Genomic DNA, 18,146 nt, shown 5'->3' with positions numbered 1-18,146 from the left:
AGAGGCCTTCCGTCTGCTCTGATTTTCTTCTACCGTCTTTCAGAGGAAGAGACTTCATCAAGGCAACTTCCACTTTGAGAGGACATCAAAGGACCAGTGCAGAGTTTGCCTAGTAAGAAGAAAGAGGAAAGGGCTGGTGAAAACCATTTTGACTCCCTTGCAGGTCAAAATAAATTAGTTAGGAGTGGGTAGCCTGGAGGCAATGAGTCAATGTCAGGGTAAACCAAACATGTTTTACGCAACACATTACCTGGGAAGATGCTGAATTGTACCTCACCTGGCTTGTTCCGATGGAAATTCAGACACTAATATGGACACTAGCATTCTTGGAAACGTAGAAGTAATCCTAAACTCTATAGGAGGAGGCTAACTAATAACCATAGTTGTTGCTTTCACTCTTCTAGCACTTTGTAACTCGTGCCTTAAAAAAAACAAAAAAACAAAAAAACAAAAAAAACCAAAAACAATTCACAGGGGCACATGAGATAAATGTTATCATATCATTAACTTTCTCTTAAAAAGAAAGCAAAACAACTGGTCAAGTCATTTGTTCAAGACGTCACAGCTGGTAGGAGTTTGCATGTAGGTGACAGTCCCTATGCATTCCATTCTTTACTGCCTTGGAACTTGTCTGTGTCCTTGAAAATCTTTTTTTTTCTTCCATGAAGAGTCCACACAGGGTGGCATCTTGTCCCGTGGAGAGCATGCTTTTTTGTGTGCTGCACTCATCTAAGTTCTGAAGTGGCCTTGATAGACTCTGGGAATGGGGGCGAGGTGACCCACAGTGTCACAGTGGGCTGGGGTGGAGGGGAGGAGGAGAGAAGGCAACACCATCCAGCCCTGAAACCTCTAGGAGACACCCTAGGTGAGCCTGCTGGTCTAGGCAGAGCCTCACCAGAATACACAGAATACCCCAATACAACAGCATCAAAGCGAAGCACTGTTGTTGGCTCTTCCGTTCCTGCTGGCGTTTTTCTTCTGAACCCCACATCCCTCTGAACCTATGCTGGTCATTCCCCACCCCCCACCCGCCCAGCCCCAGCAGACGGGGAAGCAGGGGACAAACTATAGAGAAGAAGTTGCCAGTCCTTTATTTCTCCGTCCCCTTCCCCTCTGCATTCATGGAGGTGGAAAGTGACTTACCCAAGGTCGCAGGGCCCCATGGAGAATATCCAGGTATGCAGATGTGTGTATCCAAGCTCGGCTTAGCCCGAACCCCACTTTCTTCTTTCTTTTCCGCACCCTAGCGCTTTCTCCATCAGACCCCACAGCCTTTGCTTCCTTTCCCTCCCCCTCCCCGGCCCCCCTCAAGTCCCCAGAGTGGCAGTGGCTTCTGACGCTCCCAGCCTCCAGGGTCCAGCCTTTCCTGCGGGCGCTTCTCTTCCGCTGGATTCCCACGCTGGAGTCGCCCTGGCCCCGCCAGCGGCCCGAGGGAGCGCAGCCTTCCGGCGGGCGCAGCCACTCAGCCCCGACCCCGCCAATCCCCTTCAGAGGCCGCCCGTGGGGACACTGAGGCAGGCGGACGTCCGGGACTCCCGATCGGACGTGGAGAGCACGAGTCCCGCATCAGCGCCCGGCCTTTCCATCCGGCCCCGGGCACTGGAAGGAGGCACAGATCCAGGGTGACGTCCTCCGCGCAGCCTGGTCCCTCGCCCTCCCTCCTTCGGAAAGTCCCAAAGTGTCGCGTTGGATCCCACTGAGGAGTGGCAGGCAGGGCCTCAGGCTCCCGGGAGGGCTGTCCCCCCCGCCCCCAGAAGCGCCACTTCCTTCTCCCCGCCGCCCTGGTCGCTGCGCCCGCTGCGCTCCTGCCCTGAGCCCTGGCTCCTTCGCGACCCATGTGCCAGCTACCCTGCACCTGGGACGCGCGCGCCATGGACTTGGGCCCCGGCTTCCAAGGAGAGGCGGCCTTTTGGTTGGACAATTAGCGGAGGTGGGCGGGGAGTGGCCGAACCCCACACGCGCGCCTCTCCATGAGGATTCTTGGGCTTTCTCTGAAGAAAGGAGTGCATATGCTGCAGTGTCTCTGTGGAAGGAGCCTGAGGTCCAGCGACAGCCTAAGTGGTGAGCGATGAAACACTGCAAAGCCCCCCTGTCCCCTCCTTACCCGTGCGCCTACCCCCCAACCCTCCGGCTGTGAGGGGGGGGAGGCGTTTCCTTACTGGGGCGAAGCAAGGGCCTCAGCGTCTCTCTCTCTCTCTCTCTCTCTCTCTCTCTCTCTCTCTCTCTCTCTCTCTCTCTCTCTCTCTCTCTCTCTCTCTCTCTCAAGTCATTGCCACTTCTCACTCTCGGTAGCTGGAGCCCTCAGTCCCTGGCAGCCAGTGACCCGCTTCTGCTTTCACACCGCCCCTCGCGCCTCTCCTTGTGATGCGCCAGGGCGGCGGCAGACTTGGAGTTGTTTAGGGTCTCTGCCGACGAGTTACAGGTGCGTTCCGCGGGGCAGGGAGGGCACTTTTAAACAGGTGGCAGGCCAGGCAGGTAGCTTGTCTTTTTTTTTTTTTTCCTGGCTTCCTCTGAGAAGTAGACATCTGGCATTCCTTGGGGGGTTCTTATTCCTGGGAGATCAAGCGATTTCTGTCCTTGGTGCTGAAACGGGAGACTCCCTACCAACTACAAGCTTAACCATCACCGGGAAGGCTCAGGAAGGAAAGGAAAGAGCCGCCTGACTGGCCTGTGCTATGTAGAGAAATCATTTCAAATTTAGTGGGAAAAAATAGGATAAAAGCTCACCGAACTAAAACCAAATTAAATGAGTTTGATTTGCTGAAGCCTTGCAAAATGATGTGTGGTTCCATGGCATTTTAAAGACGTAAGTTCCCTTGAAAGCATTTATTTTGTTCATTTTGTAAGTGTTAATTCAGTGTATGTGCTTTCTTCCTGGATTTCTTTTTCTTTTTGATTGGGGTGGGATGTAAGAAGGAAGAAAGGGCACTGTACTGTGTCTAGCTGCACTGTCTCAATAAGTATACCTATCAGAAATTTTGATACCAAATTCCTAATAACTTTAATATTCAATTCAACAACATTATAATCAGATTTCTATTTGAAACTTCATGTGTTATTTTGGGGCATCTGATTCATTGGGTAATGGTACCTATTTTTCACTCTGTTCTAGCACCATGAAATTTATATTTGGATAGGTTAGAATATATATATATATATGTATATATATATATATATAGGTTTCATTCATCATTTCTAAAGCTGTGACTTTCTGGTTTAGTCACCAGTCAGGATGAAGTTAAAACTATTACAAATTAGTTAATTTTAAATCAGGTATTTTAATTATATGTAAAGTTTGAGAACACACTTTTGAAATGCAATAGCAATGAAATCTCTTGCTTCTGTGTAATTTAGGAGTTTATTTGGATGTTCCATTTGCTTTGCTATCATATTTGTAGGTGCTAAAAATGTCTTAACACTTCTTCCTCAACTAAGAGTCTTCACGTGAAAGCTTTATGTTTTGACAATACATATGTTCAGGCAGCCAAGAGATATGTGTGTGCTATTATTATTTCATATATACATATGTGTTTCTTGGGAAACAAATTTGGATATGTGTTTCTCAGAGGTGAGAAAACTAAAAATGTGCATGGCATATAATAAATTAGAACCTTTCCTCATGAAAAGTAGGTAAGATCTTCAGTTATCATACAAGGTCAGTTTTCCAAATAGTAATAGATCAAAATGGAATGGGTCACCTATGTGATTGTAGCATAGGTTTTTGGAACCATGTGAGGTATAATTAAGTTATCTAATTACAAGGCAGTCTCAACAAGTCACCATAAATCTCAAAACTCATGAATTACATCTAAAAATGTGGAAATGATAGCTCTAGCCTTGTTCCTGTGTATAAGTCTGCACTTGATTTACTACCTGTCATATTAAAATTGTGGTGCTTTCTCTATATAAGTATTGTTATTTAGTGAAGTAGGCATTCTATTTTGGGGAACTATCTCTCTAGAGAAACTCTTGTAAGGTGATACATCCCAAATAGGTAAGATGAAGATCTTTTTCATATCCTGCCCACAGACATAAATACTATGTAGTTAACAAGAGACTGTGTCTGTAATTACACAGCCTTGTTAGAATTGTGGAATATGTCACTAATATAAGCTCACTGTTTCTCAATATATGCATAAATCTAAACTATGATATTAGTACTAACATCACAGGTTATTGCAAATATTAGGGGAATTAATGATAGCTAAAGATTTAATAGCATTATGAGATTAGAGGCACTAGTATAAGGGCTTTAAGCCTGTGATATATAACATGTTTAAAATATCTTAGATATTGCTGTTATTGCATTTTTATTGTATTCTGCTTGCAAATAATTTATTTCATGGGGCTTTTGACATTAGACTGATTACAGAATACCTTAGCATAGAGTATTAGTATATTCAGTGTTCACACAAAAATTGGGGCTTAGACTTCAGAAATTTTTCACTAAGTGAATTTGCATAAAAGAAATATACAATGAAATACTGTAATTTAAAATTATTGCTCTAAAGAACACAATAATATTTTGAATAATGTCAACGTACAATAACAGTTTCATACTAGCCATCCTTGCTTTTACAAGTTACGATAAACTAAGGAATCTAGATGGATATGATATGTTTTTTTGTGGCTGAGTCTACTAACACATGCTGAGATTTTAGAATGGTGAATATTTCCATGTTCTCTTTAAATTTTTCCAAATTAATGGAGCTAGGAAAATACAAGCATTTTTTAGCTTTTGGGCATTATTAGAGTATTTTACTACTCATGTCTCTTTTATTTATTATCAAATGGAGTGCCTTGTTTAGTTTACCTAATGTATCACATTATAAATCCTTTATACTTCAGTAGGATGGAGATAACAGGAAATATCACTTGGAATGAGATGCTAGACAGAGTTTTGTCAGTTATATAAAGTTAGATTTCCAGTCTCTCGTGGTCCTTGTTTTTTTTTTCATTTGTCAAGATGAAATGATTTTCTTAAAGCATGTGGAATCCATTCTTTAAAAAAACAGAGTAGAAGTTTAGAATTCTAAACAATCATGTCAAGAGTATGACATGAAATATGAAATTTTTAGTACAAAGAAAGAATAAGAAGGGTTATTTTTTTCTCAAGTGAGAAGACCTTCACTAAGAAACAGGCTCAGAGAAGTGCAGAATTAAAGTAGCATAATTATGCCTGCTCTCATTCATGTCTATATGTAGTGAGGGGAATCCAGCAGTATTCCATCAGAGGATGAGATTTCAGGTTTCTCATCACTTTGGTCTAAAGGGATTCTACTATTGTAGAAAAGAGATTGCAGTTCTTGTAACAAGTAGGTTCCTGGGAAAACTGAGACAGATCTCAACTTGGAAGAAGGGGCAACATTTTCTAGGAGGTTATGCATGGTAGCATAACAAATACTTATAGACATGTGTGTGTGTGTGCACATGCACATACACAGACACATATGCATTTTCTGGTTGCCTAGTTCTGTTCTGTTATGTTATCCTAGGAAATCATGCATGTTCCGTATAGCTGTAGCTCTTCTGTGGAATTCAGAAAGCTAGGGACTTTTCAGCCTGGCATTATGGAGGACTATCAGATATCTAAAGATGGAGTTAAACCATCACATCACATGTTCTTGATAGAGAATTAAAATGTTTGGGCAAAGATAATTCATCGATCAGTTCTAATAAATAATTAGCCTGGATGTGTAAGGGGTGTCTAAGTTTAGTACTCATAAAGGTTCAGGAAGGATGATTGCAAGTTTTTGAGACCACCTGGTAGAATGTGAGAACCTCTCCAAATACAAGGCAATATGAATTAAATAAAATAACCAAAACTCATCCACACCAATGGCTTCAAGTACAACTCAAATATCCAAGGCAAAGCTACACACTGTCAGGTTAAATCAGGCACATACACAGCTAATGGCTATAATTGTTCTACAAGATAGTAAAATGAATCCAAAACTCTAATATTTGTTCACAAAATGTTTATTATTTTTTATCTCATTTCCCAGAATGGAACAATTGATAAGGGACTTGAGAAGACTTTAAAGCACCACTCCATCTTCACCTGAAATTCCCATAGCACCCTTCAATCTCTTTCACATTTCTTCTAATATGTAAACAATAGGTGACTTCCGAACTGGAATAAGTAAGAATAATATATTTATTATATTCAATCTTCGGACATCTACCAATGAGCTGGAATGGGCAAATATAGCTTTAGGGTGGAGTACTTGCCTCGTGTGTATGAGACCTTGTTACATCCCTATGACTGAAAAAAAAAAGAACACTTACCAAACAAAAAAACTGAATGATAAAGTCAACTGTTAGAGGATATGTATTCAGCTTCCTGTGTTTAATTCTGAAATATGAGTGATTCAACTATGCAACTAATTGCTTTCAATTATCCAGTCTTAGAAAACTTGGTAAACTGAAGAGAAATGGCTTGTTTTGTTCATGGTGATCATCTCTGTCGTGGGATCTTTTTTTGAGCTATATTTTATGCTTTAAGTTTTAATCCTTCCATATTTCAAATGCTATTCCAATGACTAAAACGAATGAGCTACTAAATGTACCTCTTTCTTATGAATTTTATTTTCAAAAATACTTTTAGTTGAGTATGTGAGAATTTCAATGTAAATGACAGAAACATAAAAAGTTTATTTTCAATCATTTGTGTAATATTGCAAGCTCTTATTATGTGTACTTTTACATAGATAATTTTTTTCTTTTTTTTATTGTAATTAGTAAAAGGGTTACATGATATTTGCCAGATAGAAGGTGCATTAATTCACATACATTGATACCCTTTCACATGTCTTGGTACCCATTTCCCTCCCTCCCCCACACCTCCCCACCCATCTTGGTTTTCCCCCCTTCCCTATCAAATTTCAAATATCCAAATACAAATAAATTCAATATATCAGATAACAAAGTGAGACACTATACCAATATGAGATACCCAAGGGACAGCAAAGGAGATGAGAGACAACATAGTACATTAAGGACAACAATCATTCATTATATGGCTTTTGTTTCAATATCCTGGAGGTCCTTTCAATTAGCTTCACATTATATGGCCTTATTACATAGATAATTTTAAGAGTAGTTCTTAGGGTAGACTTAGGGTAGAATTCAGAGGTGCAGAGGTGTCCTAGGGAATTTGTATTGCCCCAGCTGTCAACAATCATTATCAATTTGGTACAATTGTTAAAACACACAAAACTATGTTGACACAAGGGAAATTGAATCCACAGTTTACAATAGGACTTGCTGCTAGTATATTACCCATTCTCTAGGTTTGGATATATGTACAATGGCATATATCCATCATTATTCTATCACATAGAGTATTTCCTCTACCTTAAAATATCTTCTACACTCAACCTATTCATCTCTTCCTCCCTTACAGAAAACACTCATTCAAAAAATTATTTTCATTGTTTTGCTCTTTGTAGATTGCCATGCAGTTGAAGTAATACAGTTAAGGTTTTCATTCAGTAATGTGTATTTATGTTTCTTCCATTTTTTCAGTGATTATGAGTTCATTTAATGTTGAGTAAATATTCCACTGCCTGGATATACCACAACTCATGTATCTTTATACTTACTAAGGGGTTGTTTATTCATTTATTTAGCTATATAGCTACTAAATTTTGGCTATTTTGAGATTTGAAAATCATGTTTCTATATTATACCTAGACATCAATATGCATGTTTTGTGGGGACATAAAATTTTAGTGTATTTGAGTAGATATTTATGGGCTCAATTGTAGAATTGTATAGCAAAAGTGAGCTAACTTTTCTAAGAAACTGTCAAACTGTCTTCCAAAGTGGCTACACTCTGGCTTAATACATAAATACATATTGTTGGTACTCCATACCCTAGCCCAGAGTATGTTGAAGTTTTAGATACTGTAATCAGTGTATGGTGGTTTTAATTTGCAATCCCCTAAGGGCATCTTCAATTGAATATCTTTGCATATGCTTGCTCGTCACCTATGCATTTTATTTGTTGAGGTTTCTATTCACATCTTTCAACCATTAAAAAAAAAGACAGTGTTCACTCTCTCACTATAGAGATGTCATGATCACTTTTCATCCAGTGTTTTGGGTTCTCTCTTTTGGGGATATTGATGGATATTATTATCTCATTCCTTTGTAGCCAAATGTAAGCATATGATTTGATTTGCACTGGCAAATGAATTGTGAGCAAAAGTGACATTTCCACATGAAAGCCTTAGTAGTCCAGAACACAATCCTTATCAGTAATCAAGAGAGTTCTATGAGAAATTAATGCTTTTTGGATGTAATTAATCTGTAAATGTAGCTTGTTATCTGTATTGTTCTGATTAATATATCAGAACAGCATTGCTTAAAATCATAAAATGTAATACAAGCTATAAGTTATGTTTTCTCTTCTGTATTGTACATAATGACTAGATAACTGATTTCCACTCATAGTGTTTTACCAATTAGTTTAGGTATGTTATCAGTCTTCATGTAAGTTACTGTATGTCTTTAGGCTAGCTGATACATTGTTCTCTAAATGACATTCACCTCTATACCAGAGATGTAATGAATCTCAACCCTTATTTTCCCCATACTTTGGCATCATCTGTCCAATGCTGTAATTTAATCGACAGGATTGTAAGGATTGAGTTGTTTGTTTCTTCTTACTCTAAAAGGTACATATTAGCATTTGATGCCTTCAGTCACATCCGTGTAAGTAGGAACTAGTTTTATTCCTCAAAATCTGTGACCACCTTGTAGTTATCATCACTACTGTACTATTACCAGACAAAGGATGAGGTAAGTAGACACTGCTTTTCTTCTTCAGTGTTATCAACTAAGAATGTGTGCACCGGGAACAAAAACCAGGGCAGCACTATATGGGGGAAGGGATTGGGCTAAATGCTCTCAATTTGAGTCCTAAAACTAGGAGTGTATTTGTCAGACTCTGAGAGATGAATCAAGAACCGGTTTCCCCAAAGTCTTGAGTACTTGCATCATGATAGCTATTTTCTCCAAAGGGACTTCTCCTTTCCATCTGTACTTTTCTACCCAAGGGTATGCCAATGAAAGGACTGGCCATATTTCAATTCAGCAAAAATTCTTGAGGAATGATTGAATTCTAGGTTCTGTGTTGCATGGGAGTATCCAGGAGAAAGATACATTCTTTTCTTTTCTTTTTTGTCTGTAATGGGGCTTGAACTCTGGACCTTGGGCTCTTCAGCTCAAGGCTATCACCCTACCCCTTGAGCCATAGCCCCATTTGAAAGAAAGATTCTTTTTTTTCATATAATTTTTATTATAATTAATAGAAGGGTTACATAACATTCGCCAGATGGAAGGTGCATTACATCACATACATTGATACCCTTTCTCAAGTCTTGTCCCCATTTCCCTCCCCCCCACCCCCACCCTCATCTTATTTTCCCCCCTTTCCTATCCAATTTCAAATAACCAAATACACGTATATCCAATATATCAGATAGCAAAGTGAAATACTATAACAATATGAGATAACCAAGGGGCAGCAAAAGAGATGAGCAATAACATAGTACATTAAGGACAACAATCACTCATTATATGGCTTTTGTTTCTATATCCTAGAGGTCCTTTCATTTAGCGCCATACTGTATGGCCTTATGTATCTAGGTTTTGCTCTATTGTAAATCTCTGCAGGAAGAGTCCAAGGTTTCTACTGATTATGGCAGATGAGGGAAGCCATTGAGCCTATGTTCCTTTGAGTCTGGCTTACTTCACTTAATATGATTTTTTCTAAGTCTTTCTATTTCCTTACAAATGGGGAGATGTTGTTCTTTCTGACAGCAGCATAGAATTCCATTGTGTATAAATACCACATTTTGTTGATCCACTCATCAACTGACGGAAATCTGGATTGGTTCCATATCTTTGCTATGGTAAATTGTGCTGCAATGAACATTGTTGTGCTAGTAGATTTAGTATGCAAGTGTGAAAATATAAAGAAAGAGATAAGGGAGGAAGCCATAGCTAAACAAGAGGAACCCATAAATAAGGTGATATATGAAAAAGGAGAAGCCATAAAGGAGGCCACAATAAAGGTTTTTCAAAGAAAAATGGATGAATTCATAGAATAAACAAACAAAAAGGTGACCGAACTCCAGCAAATGTCCACAGAAAATAAAGCTACTGAGCTAACCACTCAAATGGAAGTCAAGGAGTTAAAGAAATCCATACATGATCTAAAACAAGAGATGCAAGGCATCAAAAATGAGCAATTCGAAGCAAGGGAGATGAAGAATAAAGTAGATAGCTTTGATAGCAGGTTAGACAAAGCAGAAGAGAGAATTTCCTGGGGCTGAAGATAATTTAGTTGTTATAGAGAAAGAACAGAAAATGAGTCAATTCAAATCTAGGAAATATGAGAGAGCGCTTCAGGAGGTCCAAGATGCAATTAGGAAGCCTAATTTAAGGCTAATTGGTATTGAGGAGGGTCTGGAGAAAGAGGTCAATGGTATTGGAAATATACTTCAGGGAATCATCTCAGAGAACTTCCCAAATATCCAGAAGGGCAGGCCCATCCAGATACAAGAAGCTTTTAGAACCCCAAACAGACCTGACCAAAAAAGAACATCCCACCACCACATTATAATCCAAACTGGATCAATAGAGACAAAGGAAGGATCCTAAAGGCAGCCAGGGAGAAGGGATCAATCACCTACAAAGGAAAAATAGATTCTTACAAATAAAAGTATAGTAGAAGACAGGATGAAGTATTTAATAAAGGGAAGTTGGGAGACTCAGTTTACTTCACTGAAAAATGCATTTACCTAATTTGACATTTAGTGTTACAAATCGTGTCAAGAAAAGAAAAATGAATGGGATTCCAGATTCCCAATAATCCTTCTGAACTTGAAAAGTATCCTAAGAGTTCAAAAGGATGTGCTGAGTTATTGAAAATGATAGTAGGAAGACAAAAGACCATATCTCTGCATTTTACCAGAAGAATGTGTTTGAATAAAAGTAAGATGAACATATAAACAACTTCATTTTTTTTTACACGGGAAATGATCTTGCAGCTCAATTCAAGCTTACTTAGCAGTTGGCATGTTCAAGCATCCTGGCTTGTTATCTAGATTATACTTCTCTGCCCTTATTTATTCCCAGATACTTACACTACATCAGCTTTTTATATTGGTGTAAATTCTGTTCAGATACCAGTTAGAGTACTGACAGATATGCTCCCTCCATTTCTAGGGAATGGACCAAAACCACAAAATACTTTGCTTTGTTTGACTTGGTAGAGACAATTGCTATCCTTTGTGCCCTGGTAGTTCCATCGCACCCTGTTGCAGGTGTAACATGGCAAATGTCATTAAACACAGGACATTTGACGCTACTAAATTAGAAAGACATTGAATCTTCCAGGACAGTCTCCCTTACTGAAATGATTTTTCTTGTTTATACATAAGCTTTGCGTACCATTCCACCCCCTTCACTCATTACTGTTTATAGCAATGATAGCATTGCAGTTGGTGTTGCTAATTGCCCACGTTGTTGCTTCAATGAAGCCAGCTGGGATGCGATTGCCTGGTCTTTAAATAAAACTTAGTGGTACAAAATGAATCTTTTTTTTTTTTTGAGGGGAGAGGGGTTGTTGCTAGCTGCATCATTTTCTAAGGCTCTAATTATTTGCTTAACGTGGAGGAAGTTGAGAACCAGTGAGTTGAATTGCAGTATTGGCTCAGTGTCTGACCTTGACACTCCGGAAGTTGTGGGTATGCAGTAAAGTATTGTCTTCATTGAACTAGTCTCCACCCCAGACTGACTACCTCCTCACCCCAACCCATTGGGACACTCTGAAGAACAACACATTGGCTGGAGAGAGGGGACATACCTAGGGCTCCAGCTATTCAAAGGCCAAGGCCAGGAGATTGTGAGCAGGTATTTGTGCTGACCTAGCCACAATCCTATGTTCATAAGCAGCATGGGAATATTTGGGTGTGGTGAGAAGTCAGATGCAATCCTAAAATTACATTTTTTTCAAACAGTTTCTATATGGAAAATAAAATCATCAATCAGTATCTTTGGCCTTTTGGCTTATGAGTCTTGGTTGGTAGAATAGTGTATCACTCCTTACAGTTATATGTAGCACATTGTAAAACTTCGGCTTCTCTAGTAAAGTATTTACATATCTACAGACATTTATTTCTTTCATCCTAATAAGCTTTACATTGAAGCACATGTATATCCATCTTTTAAGATATGTGTGTGAGTATATGTATGTTTTTAGTGAGCTCATACTTAAAATGAATTCCAAACTGTTAGTGGTAGAACAATTGACCAATAGTAGTTTAACAGTGAATGTTTAGAGATGGGAGATTTTCATGTAGGCCTAGGTTATTTGAAATATTTTGAAAATGTGCTCCTTTTCTAATAACCTATGGATATGTGCTTCAGATTATGCATTTGTTTTTCTGTTCCTAGGACGAAATGGACCATTGAAAAATCCATACAATAAGAAAATAGCTTATAAAATCACAACCAATGTATAACTGCTTTCATTCTATGTGTATGAATGTTTACAACACAAGTTACCATAGAAAAACAGTGTCTTAAGGGGTAACTGGTCAAGAAGTAATGTACCCACTACCTGACAAATGTACTTTAACTGCTCTAAATATTACTCCGACAATAAAATACAATAAAAAAGAAAAATAATATCTTACCTGTATTTCCCCTATGGTATAAAACATTTATTCTAGATACGGAAATTGATAGACAAAACAGTTGAAAATATATTTTCTTCCAAACATTTTTTTGAAAGAATTTGTTTGTAATGGTTCTTGGAAAGAGATTCTTTCTAGGCAGTGGAATCAGGAATTTGTATTTCTGTGATGTAATCAGTGATTTGTATACAACATATTAATCAACGTGTAGCTAGGTGTGGAATTATTGTGTTTTTAATTTATCTATATTAAAAATACTATAGAATTTGAAAGTGGCACTGTGGCTCAAGTGATAGAGTGCTAGTCTTGAGCTGAAGAGCTCGGGGACAGCACTCAGGCCCAGAGTTCAAGCCCCATGATTGACCAAAATAATAAAAAGGAAAAGAAAAAATACTATAGAATTTAATATTTTATGCAAGATTCTCTTAAAGATGATTTTAAATTATTTAAGGGGGATGCTGCGAATGTGGGTTAGTGGTTGAGTATTTGCCTAGCATGCATAAAGCCCTCGATTTGATTTCTTAGTACCAAATAAACACAAAAAGAGGAAGTGGCACCGTGACTTAAGTGGTAGAGTGCTAGCTTTGAACAAAAGAAACTCAGAGATAATGCTCAGACCCAGAGTTCAGGCCCTAAGGCTGACAAAAAAATTATTTAAGGCAATATCATCTTATGTCTGTGATAAAATTACTACCTTGCTCACTATTATTATATAGTTAACGTATATACATGCTTTTGTGACTTGAGATATTTTTGTGATACATATCCTTGTGCAGAAATTCTCAAGTGCTGATTCTTGGGGAAAGGCACAAGTAATAACTTCCTCATCCTCCTTCATATTACCTCTGTTCATAATATTGAGTTCAAATTCAATTAGCAAAATAGTCAAAGTTGTCAAGCAGATGAATATTAAATTCATGAACTTTCTTATTAGATTATTGGATTACTGTGTGAGAGAATGATTGGGTTAAATTTTAAAGGTTTTGTTCATAATGTACCTCTTAATCAATACAACTCACTATGGAGAGGGTTTGAGTTTTCTGCGTGGACCTATCTGCTGAGAATTTCAGCCTCATCCATGCTGAGTCCTTGCAATCGAGACAGAAATATTTGGACTCCACATTCACAAAAAGGAAAATTTATGTGCCTACCTCGAGGCCCAAAAAAGTATCCAGTCCATGAATAGGAAATCTACAGAGAGAGAATCCATCAGAGGCTGAGTCATGCCTGCTGAGCTCACAATCAGATAGCTAGCTTCCCCCTTCCTTGGAAAGAAGAGGAAGGGTGAAAAGAATGGTAGAAACTGTCTTCCCAATATTCTGGAAAAGGCAGAAGCACCATTTTTGTGGATCAAGAATTAAATGGAATGTAAAAGAATAGTGTGTGGCTTTCAAAGGCATGTATCTTAGTAATATTGATGTGTCCTCCAGGACCATTTAACATACTTTTTAAATGTCTTCTACTAGATGAGTCTTTTTTACTGTGTACTGTTTATATATTTATTATGTGGAAAACATATCCCTTGAATTTCTTCAGTAACTGATATAAGTTAAATTTGGCCTTTTGCCAGGTGCGGTGGCTCATGCCTGTAATCTTAGCTACTCAGGAGGCTGACATCTGAGGGTCATGGTTCAGAGCCAGCCTGGGCACAAAAGGACCTGAGACTCTTATCTCCAATTAACCTCTAGAAAATGGGAAGTGGGGCTTGGCTCAAGAGTAGGGTGGTAGACTTGAGCTGAAGAGCTCAGGGGTAGTGTCCAGGCCAAGTTCAAGCCCCATGACCCACAAAAAAATTGGCCTTTGGCATTTCATATTACCTTAAGTATATGCAGAAATACCCTTTCTGTTTGCTTGTTTTATGACTTTGGTAACTCCTTGTTCTACAAATTTTGTTTCTAGTCATTTTGCTATTTTCCAAATTAATTCATATATCCTGTGGTTTTCAGCAGAAATATTCTAGTCAAATTTTAGTTGTTTACTGAGAAAGTAAACAACTGGCTTCCCTTTCTAGTTTTTGACCATGTTGGAAGGTATGGCACAATGGTGTGATATAGTCAGCTTTAAAGTGCAGAACTAGAAAAGAAGAGAGACAAAAATAATGTCACTTGTATTAGAATCAGATATCTGGCTATCCATAAAAACATGGAGTTAAAAACATGGGAAGGAGTATGGAATATAACTGTAATCCCTCTATACATCACCCTGACAACAAATGATAAAACTTCACAAATTAATTGAAAAATATCAATTAGAATATAGAAAATTACTGAAAAGCAAAACAAGAAATATTTAAATATCTCTGTTCTCATTCCCAAATAGCTGCTGTCTACATTTTGGTTACTTTCTCACTTTTACAAAAATTATATTACATCCTCTAATATTGTACAAACTTTTAAAACTTAACATATCATGGCTGTGTTCCATGTTGAAATAGTTCTTTGTTTACATTTATTTGTTTTGTTGGCATATACTTGATAAGAGAGTGCATTGTGATCCATTCATATACACTCACACTGTATCCCCATCATGGTGATTGCTCCCTGTCAATTTTCCTCATCCTTCTTCTCTCTTTCTTAAGACAATCTCAGCAGGTTTCATTATTGTACCTCCATACATGCATATGAAACACATCTTTATCACCGTATTGAAAGAAACATGGAGCACCAGTGAATCTGTTGATAGAAAATCCAATAAATCAAGATGGTATCCACAAAGTCCCTGAACTTACCTACTCTCTTTTGTACAACTAGTTATTTAGACTTAAGAGTGAAGGGCAGAGAGAAAGAGAGAGATACTAGACACAGGTAGAAGAAAGGTCTATAGGATGAGAAAGAAACGAGGGACAGTGATTCCTAACAGTGAGGGCTGAAAGGGCTCTAGAATGTCTAGTATGTTTAAAGACCAGTACTTTTGCAAATTGGACACCATATGATGCACATATAAATCATATCAAGGAATGTTTTGAATTTTCAATTAAAAGAGAAAGATCTTCTTAGTTATGTTTTTTATAAAGGGATGAAGGGCAGTGAAATATTCTGCATGTAATAATGGTAGAAGAAACTGAGGGAGGTAGAGTTGCTTAATAGAAAGATTTTGTTTGTGTTTAATCACTGATGGGAAGTGACACAACTGAATTCATGTCATTAATAAGAGTTCAATGCCAAGAGGAAAGCTGAAGTAAATTGAGTTAAACTGCCACATTTTTTTTTGCTTCTATTGGGGTTTGAACTCAGAGCTTCAACATTGGGTCCAGTGCCACTATATTACTTGAGCCATGCTTCCACACTTCTATCTTAGCACTGTGTGTGTGTGTGTGTGTGTGTGTGTGTTCCAGTATTGGGGCTTGAACTGAGAGTCTGGGTACTTTTTTGTTCAAGACTAGTGTTCTACCACTTGAGTCAGCTTTCTGATGGCTGATTGAAAATAATTGTCTCATGGACCTTTGGGGCTGAGCTAGCTTAGAACCTTGCTCCTCAGATGCCATTGTTGGTTAGTTTACAGTTAGAATCGTGTGGACTTTTCATTTCAAAATTACTTCAAACCATGATCCTCTGGATTTCAACCTTCTGAGTAGCTAATAGTTCAAGTATAAGCAACCAGCAGTTGTCTTAAAATGAACCTCAATAGTCTGCACATTTTAATAAAGTCCAAGAGGCCTCTGGAAGTCCTCTAAAAACACACTGTGAAGACAGTGGGAGGTGAGGTCTGTACAGGCTGAAGAAAGGCTTGCAGACAAAGAAGGAATCTGAGTGCTGGCTCTGGCACTCATGGCTGTGTGATCCAGCATGTTCCTTGGTTTTCCTGTGCCTCATCCAGGAAATGGGGCTTAATGATGAGCTTAGTGTTTGGTCTTATTTTGAGGATTCCATACATGAGTGTTCAACCCACTGAATTGTTAGGTGCATCATACTGTTTCTATTTTTTATTTTTCTCCTTATATTTCCTGATACCATACACAGTCAAGTGCATGCCATTTCATACAATTTATCTCAACATATTCTTTCTGATAACGTATGACAAAAGCTTATACTAGTGTTAAGTCTTTGAATATAGGTGAAATTTTTATCTATATGTTGAACTTTTTCTTATTATTTAAGATAGGCCTTCGTTCTGGTAAAAGAAAAAATCAGTTTATGTCTAGGTGATTTAATTTGTCAATATTATTGTATATTTCCACAAAACATGAATCACCATAATATTCATGAAGTTAAGAAAAATTCTGAAATTGATTTTATTAATAAAATAATGTAAAATGGTATTGAGGGAGTAATGAATTTGAACAGATATTTGGATGATGCTCTTTAAAGTGATTTTGTATACTAAGCTTTTAGGGAAATTAAATGTAACAATAATATTGTCATCAGTCCATGATCCTTAACCTAGTAGTCCATGGTGCTTAATATTTAATTCTTTCTTGTGTCAGTAGATTATTTAGAGGCTCAATATAGAAGGCAAGCACAATTCACATTACAGTTTAAACATTGTTGAACCATAAAAACTGGAGAGTCTAAGTACTTTGCAAGGATTTTCAAGTGGGAGGGTATAGATAATTATGAGAAATTATTAAACTTCCCATGGACTTGTTTCAGCTTATAATATATCTAAGGTATGAAACCAAAATACTTAGACTCTCCCATGGGAACACCTGTTGAAACAGTGGCAGAAGGTAAAGGTTTGGAGGATAATGTAGGAAATTGACTTACATTTGTAGGAGTAGAGTAACCAACTGGAGAGACCATTTAAAAACATAACAATTTCCAACACTGAGGTAAGTTTTAAGCTCTACTTTAGGGAGCAAAAATTACGATCCAGTTATAAGAATTTCAAAAAGAAAAATCAACTTCGTTGGTTTTCCCATGACTTCAAACATTGAATATTTGAGGTTTGGAAAATAAAAGATATAAGGTCTAGAACTTAGTTCATGTGTTTTTGTTTTTGTAACTAGCATTGTTAAGTCTCATACTACATGCTAAACAATAGGTCTTCATTAAACCTGTGCTAAAATGTATGTTTTGATAGGGAAGACAGTCGGTGAGCATGGTAATACTAAATAAAAGTAATAATGATATTTAAGATGTCAGTCATTTGCACTCACTGGTTTAGAACAGAATGCCATGTTCACAATAGAGATGCATTTTCCACAGTATTTTTGGGTTTAGATTAACTTCTCTGATAATTACCATTGGCTACTGTGATTAGTGGCATGGGCTCAGTCAACTGAATCTGTTAGCTCATGTGTTTCCTTCACTGTCAGCTAGAAATATTCTAGTTGCACTAAACATTAAAGTAAGTAGTTCTAGTTGCATCATTATTATTTTGGTTTCCAAAGTACAATTCTTTTGGATTTCATGATCTCAAGTGGAAGTGATGCTTATGGCATTAGAACTTGGAAGACACAAGAAGGAACAGAAGATAAAATATTTTCTGTTCTTTTTT

At 37.9% G+C, this 18,146-nt stretch overlaps 1 protein-coding gene across 1 annotated transcript in view; it reads left to right on the top strand.

Moving 5' to 3' along the window:
* Window positions 1-1,955: 1,955 nt before the first annotated feature.
* Fgf12 (fibroblast growth factor 12) overlaps window positions 1,956-18,146 on the top strand; it is a 339,473-nt gene continuing 323,282 nt past the window's right edge. Inside the window, exon 1 of the mRNA XM_090343960.1 lies at window positions 1,956-2,061. Coding sequence (XP_090200086.1) covers window positions 1,971-2,061 — 91 coding nt within the window. The 5' untranslated portion in view covers window positions 1,956-1,970. The remainder of the gene's footprint in view (window positions 2,062-18,146) is intronic.

The sequence above is a fragment of the Megascapheus bottae genome, chromosome 1, assembly GCF_031878675.1.
Source record: "Megascapheus bottae isolate mThoBot1 chromosome 1, mThoBot2.hap1, whole genome shotgun sequence".
NCBI lineage: Eukaryota > Metazoa > Chordata > Mammalia > Rodentia > Geomyidae > Megascapheus > Megascapheus bottae.
The sequence above is the reverse complement of the archived record's forward strand: the minus strand, read 5'-3'. Positions and strand labels throughout refer to the sequence as shown.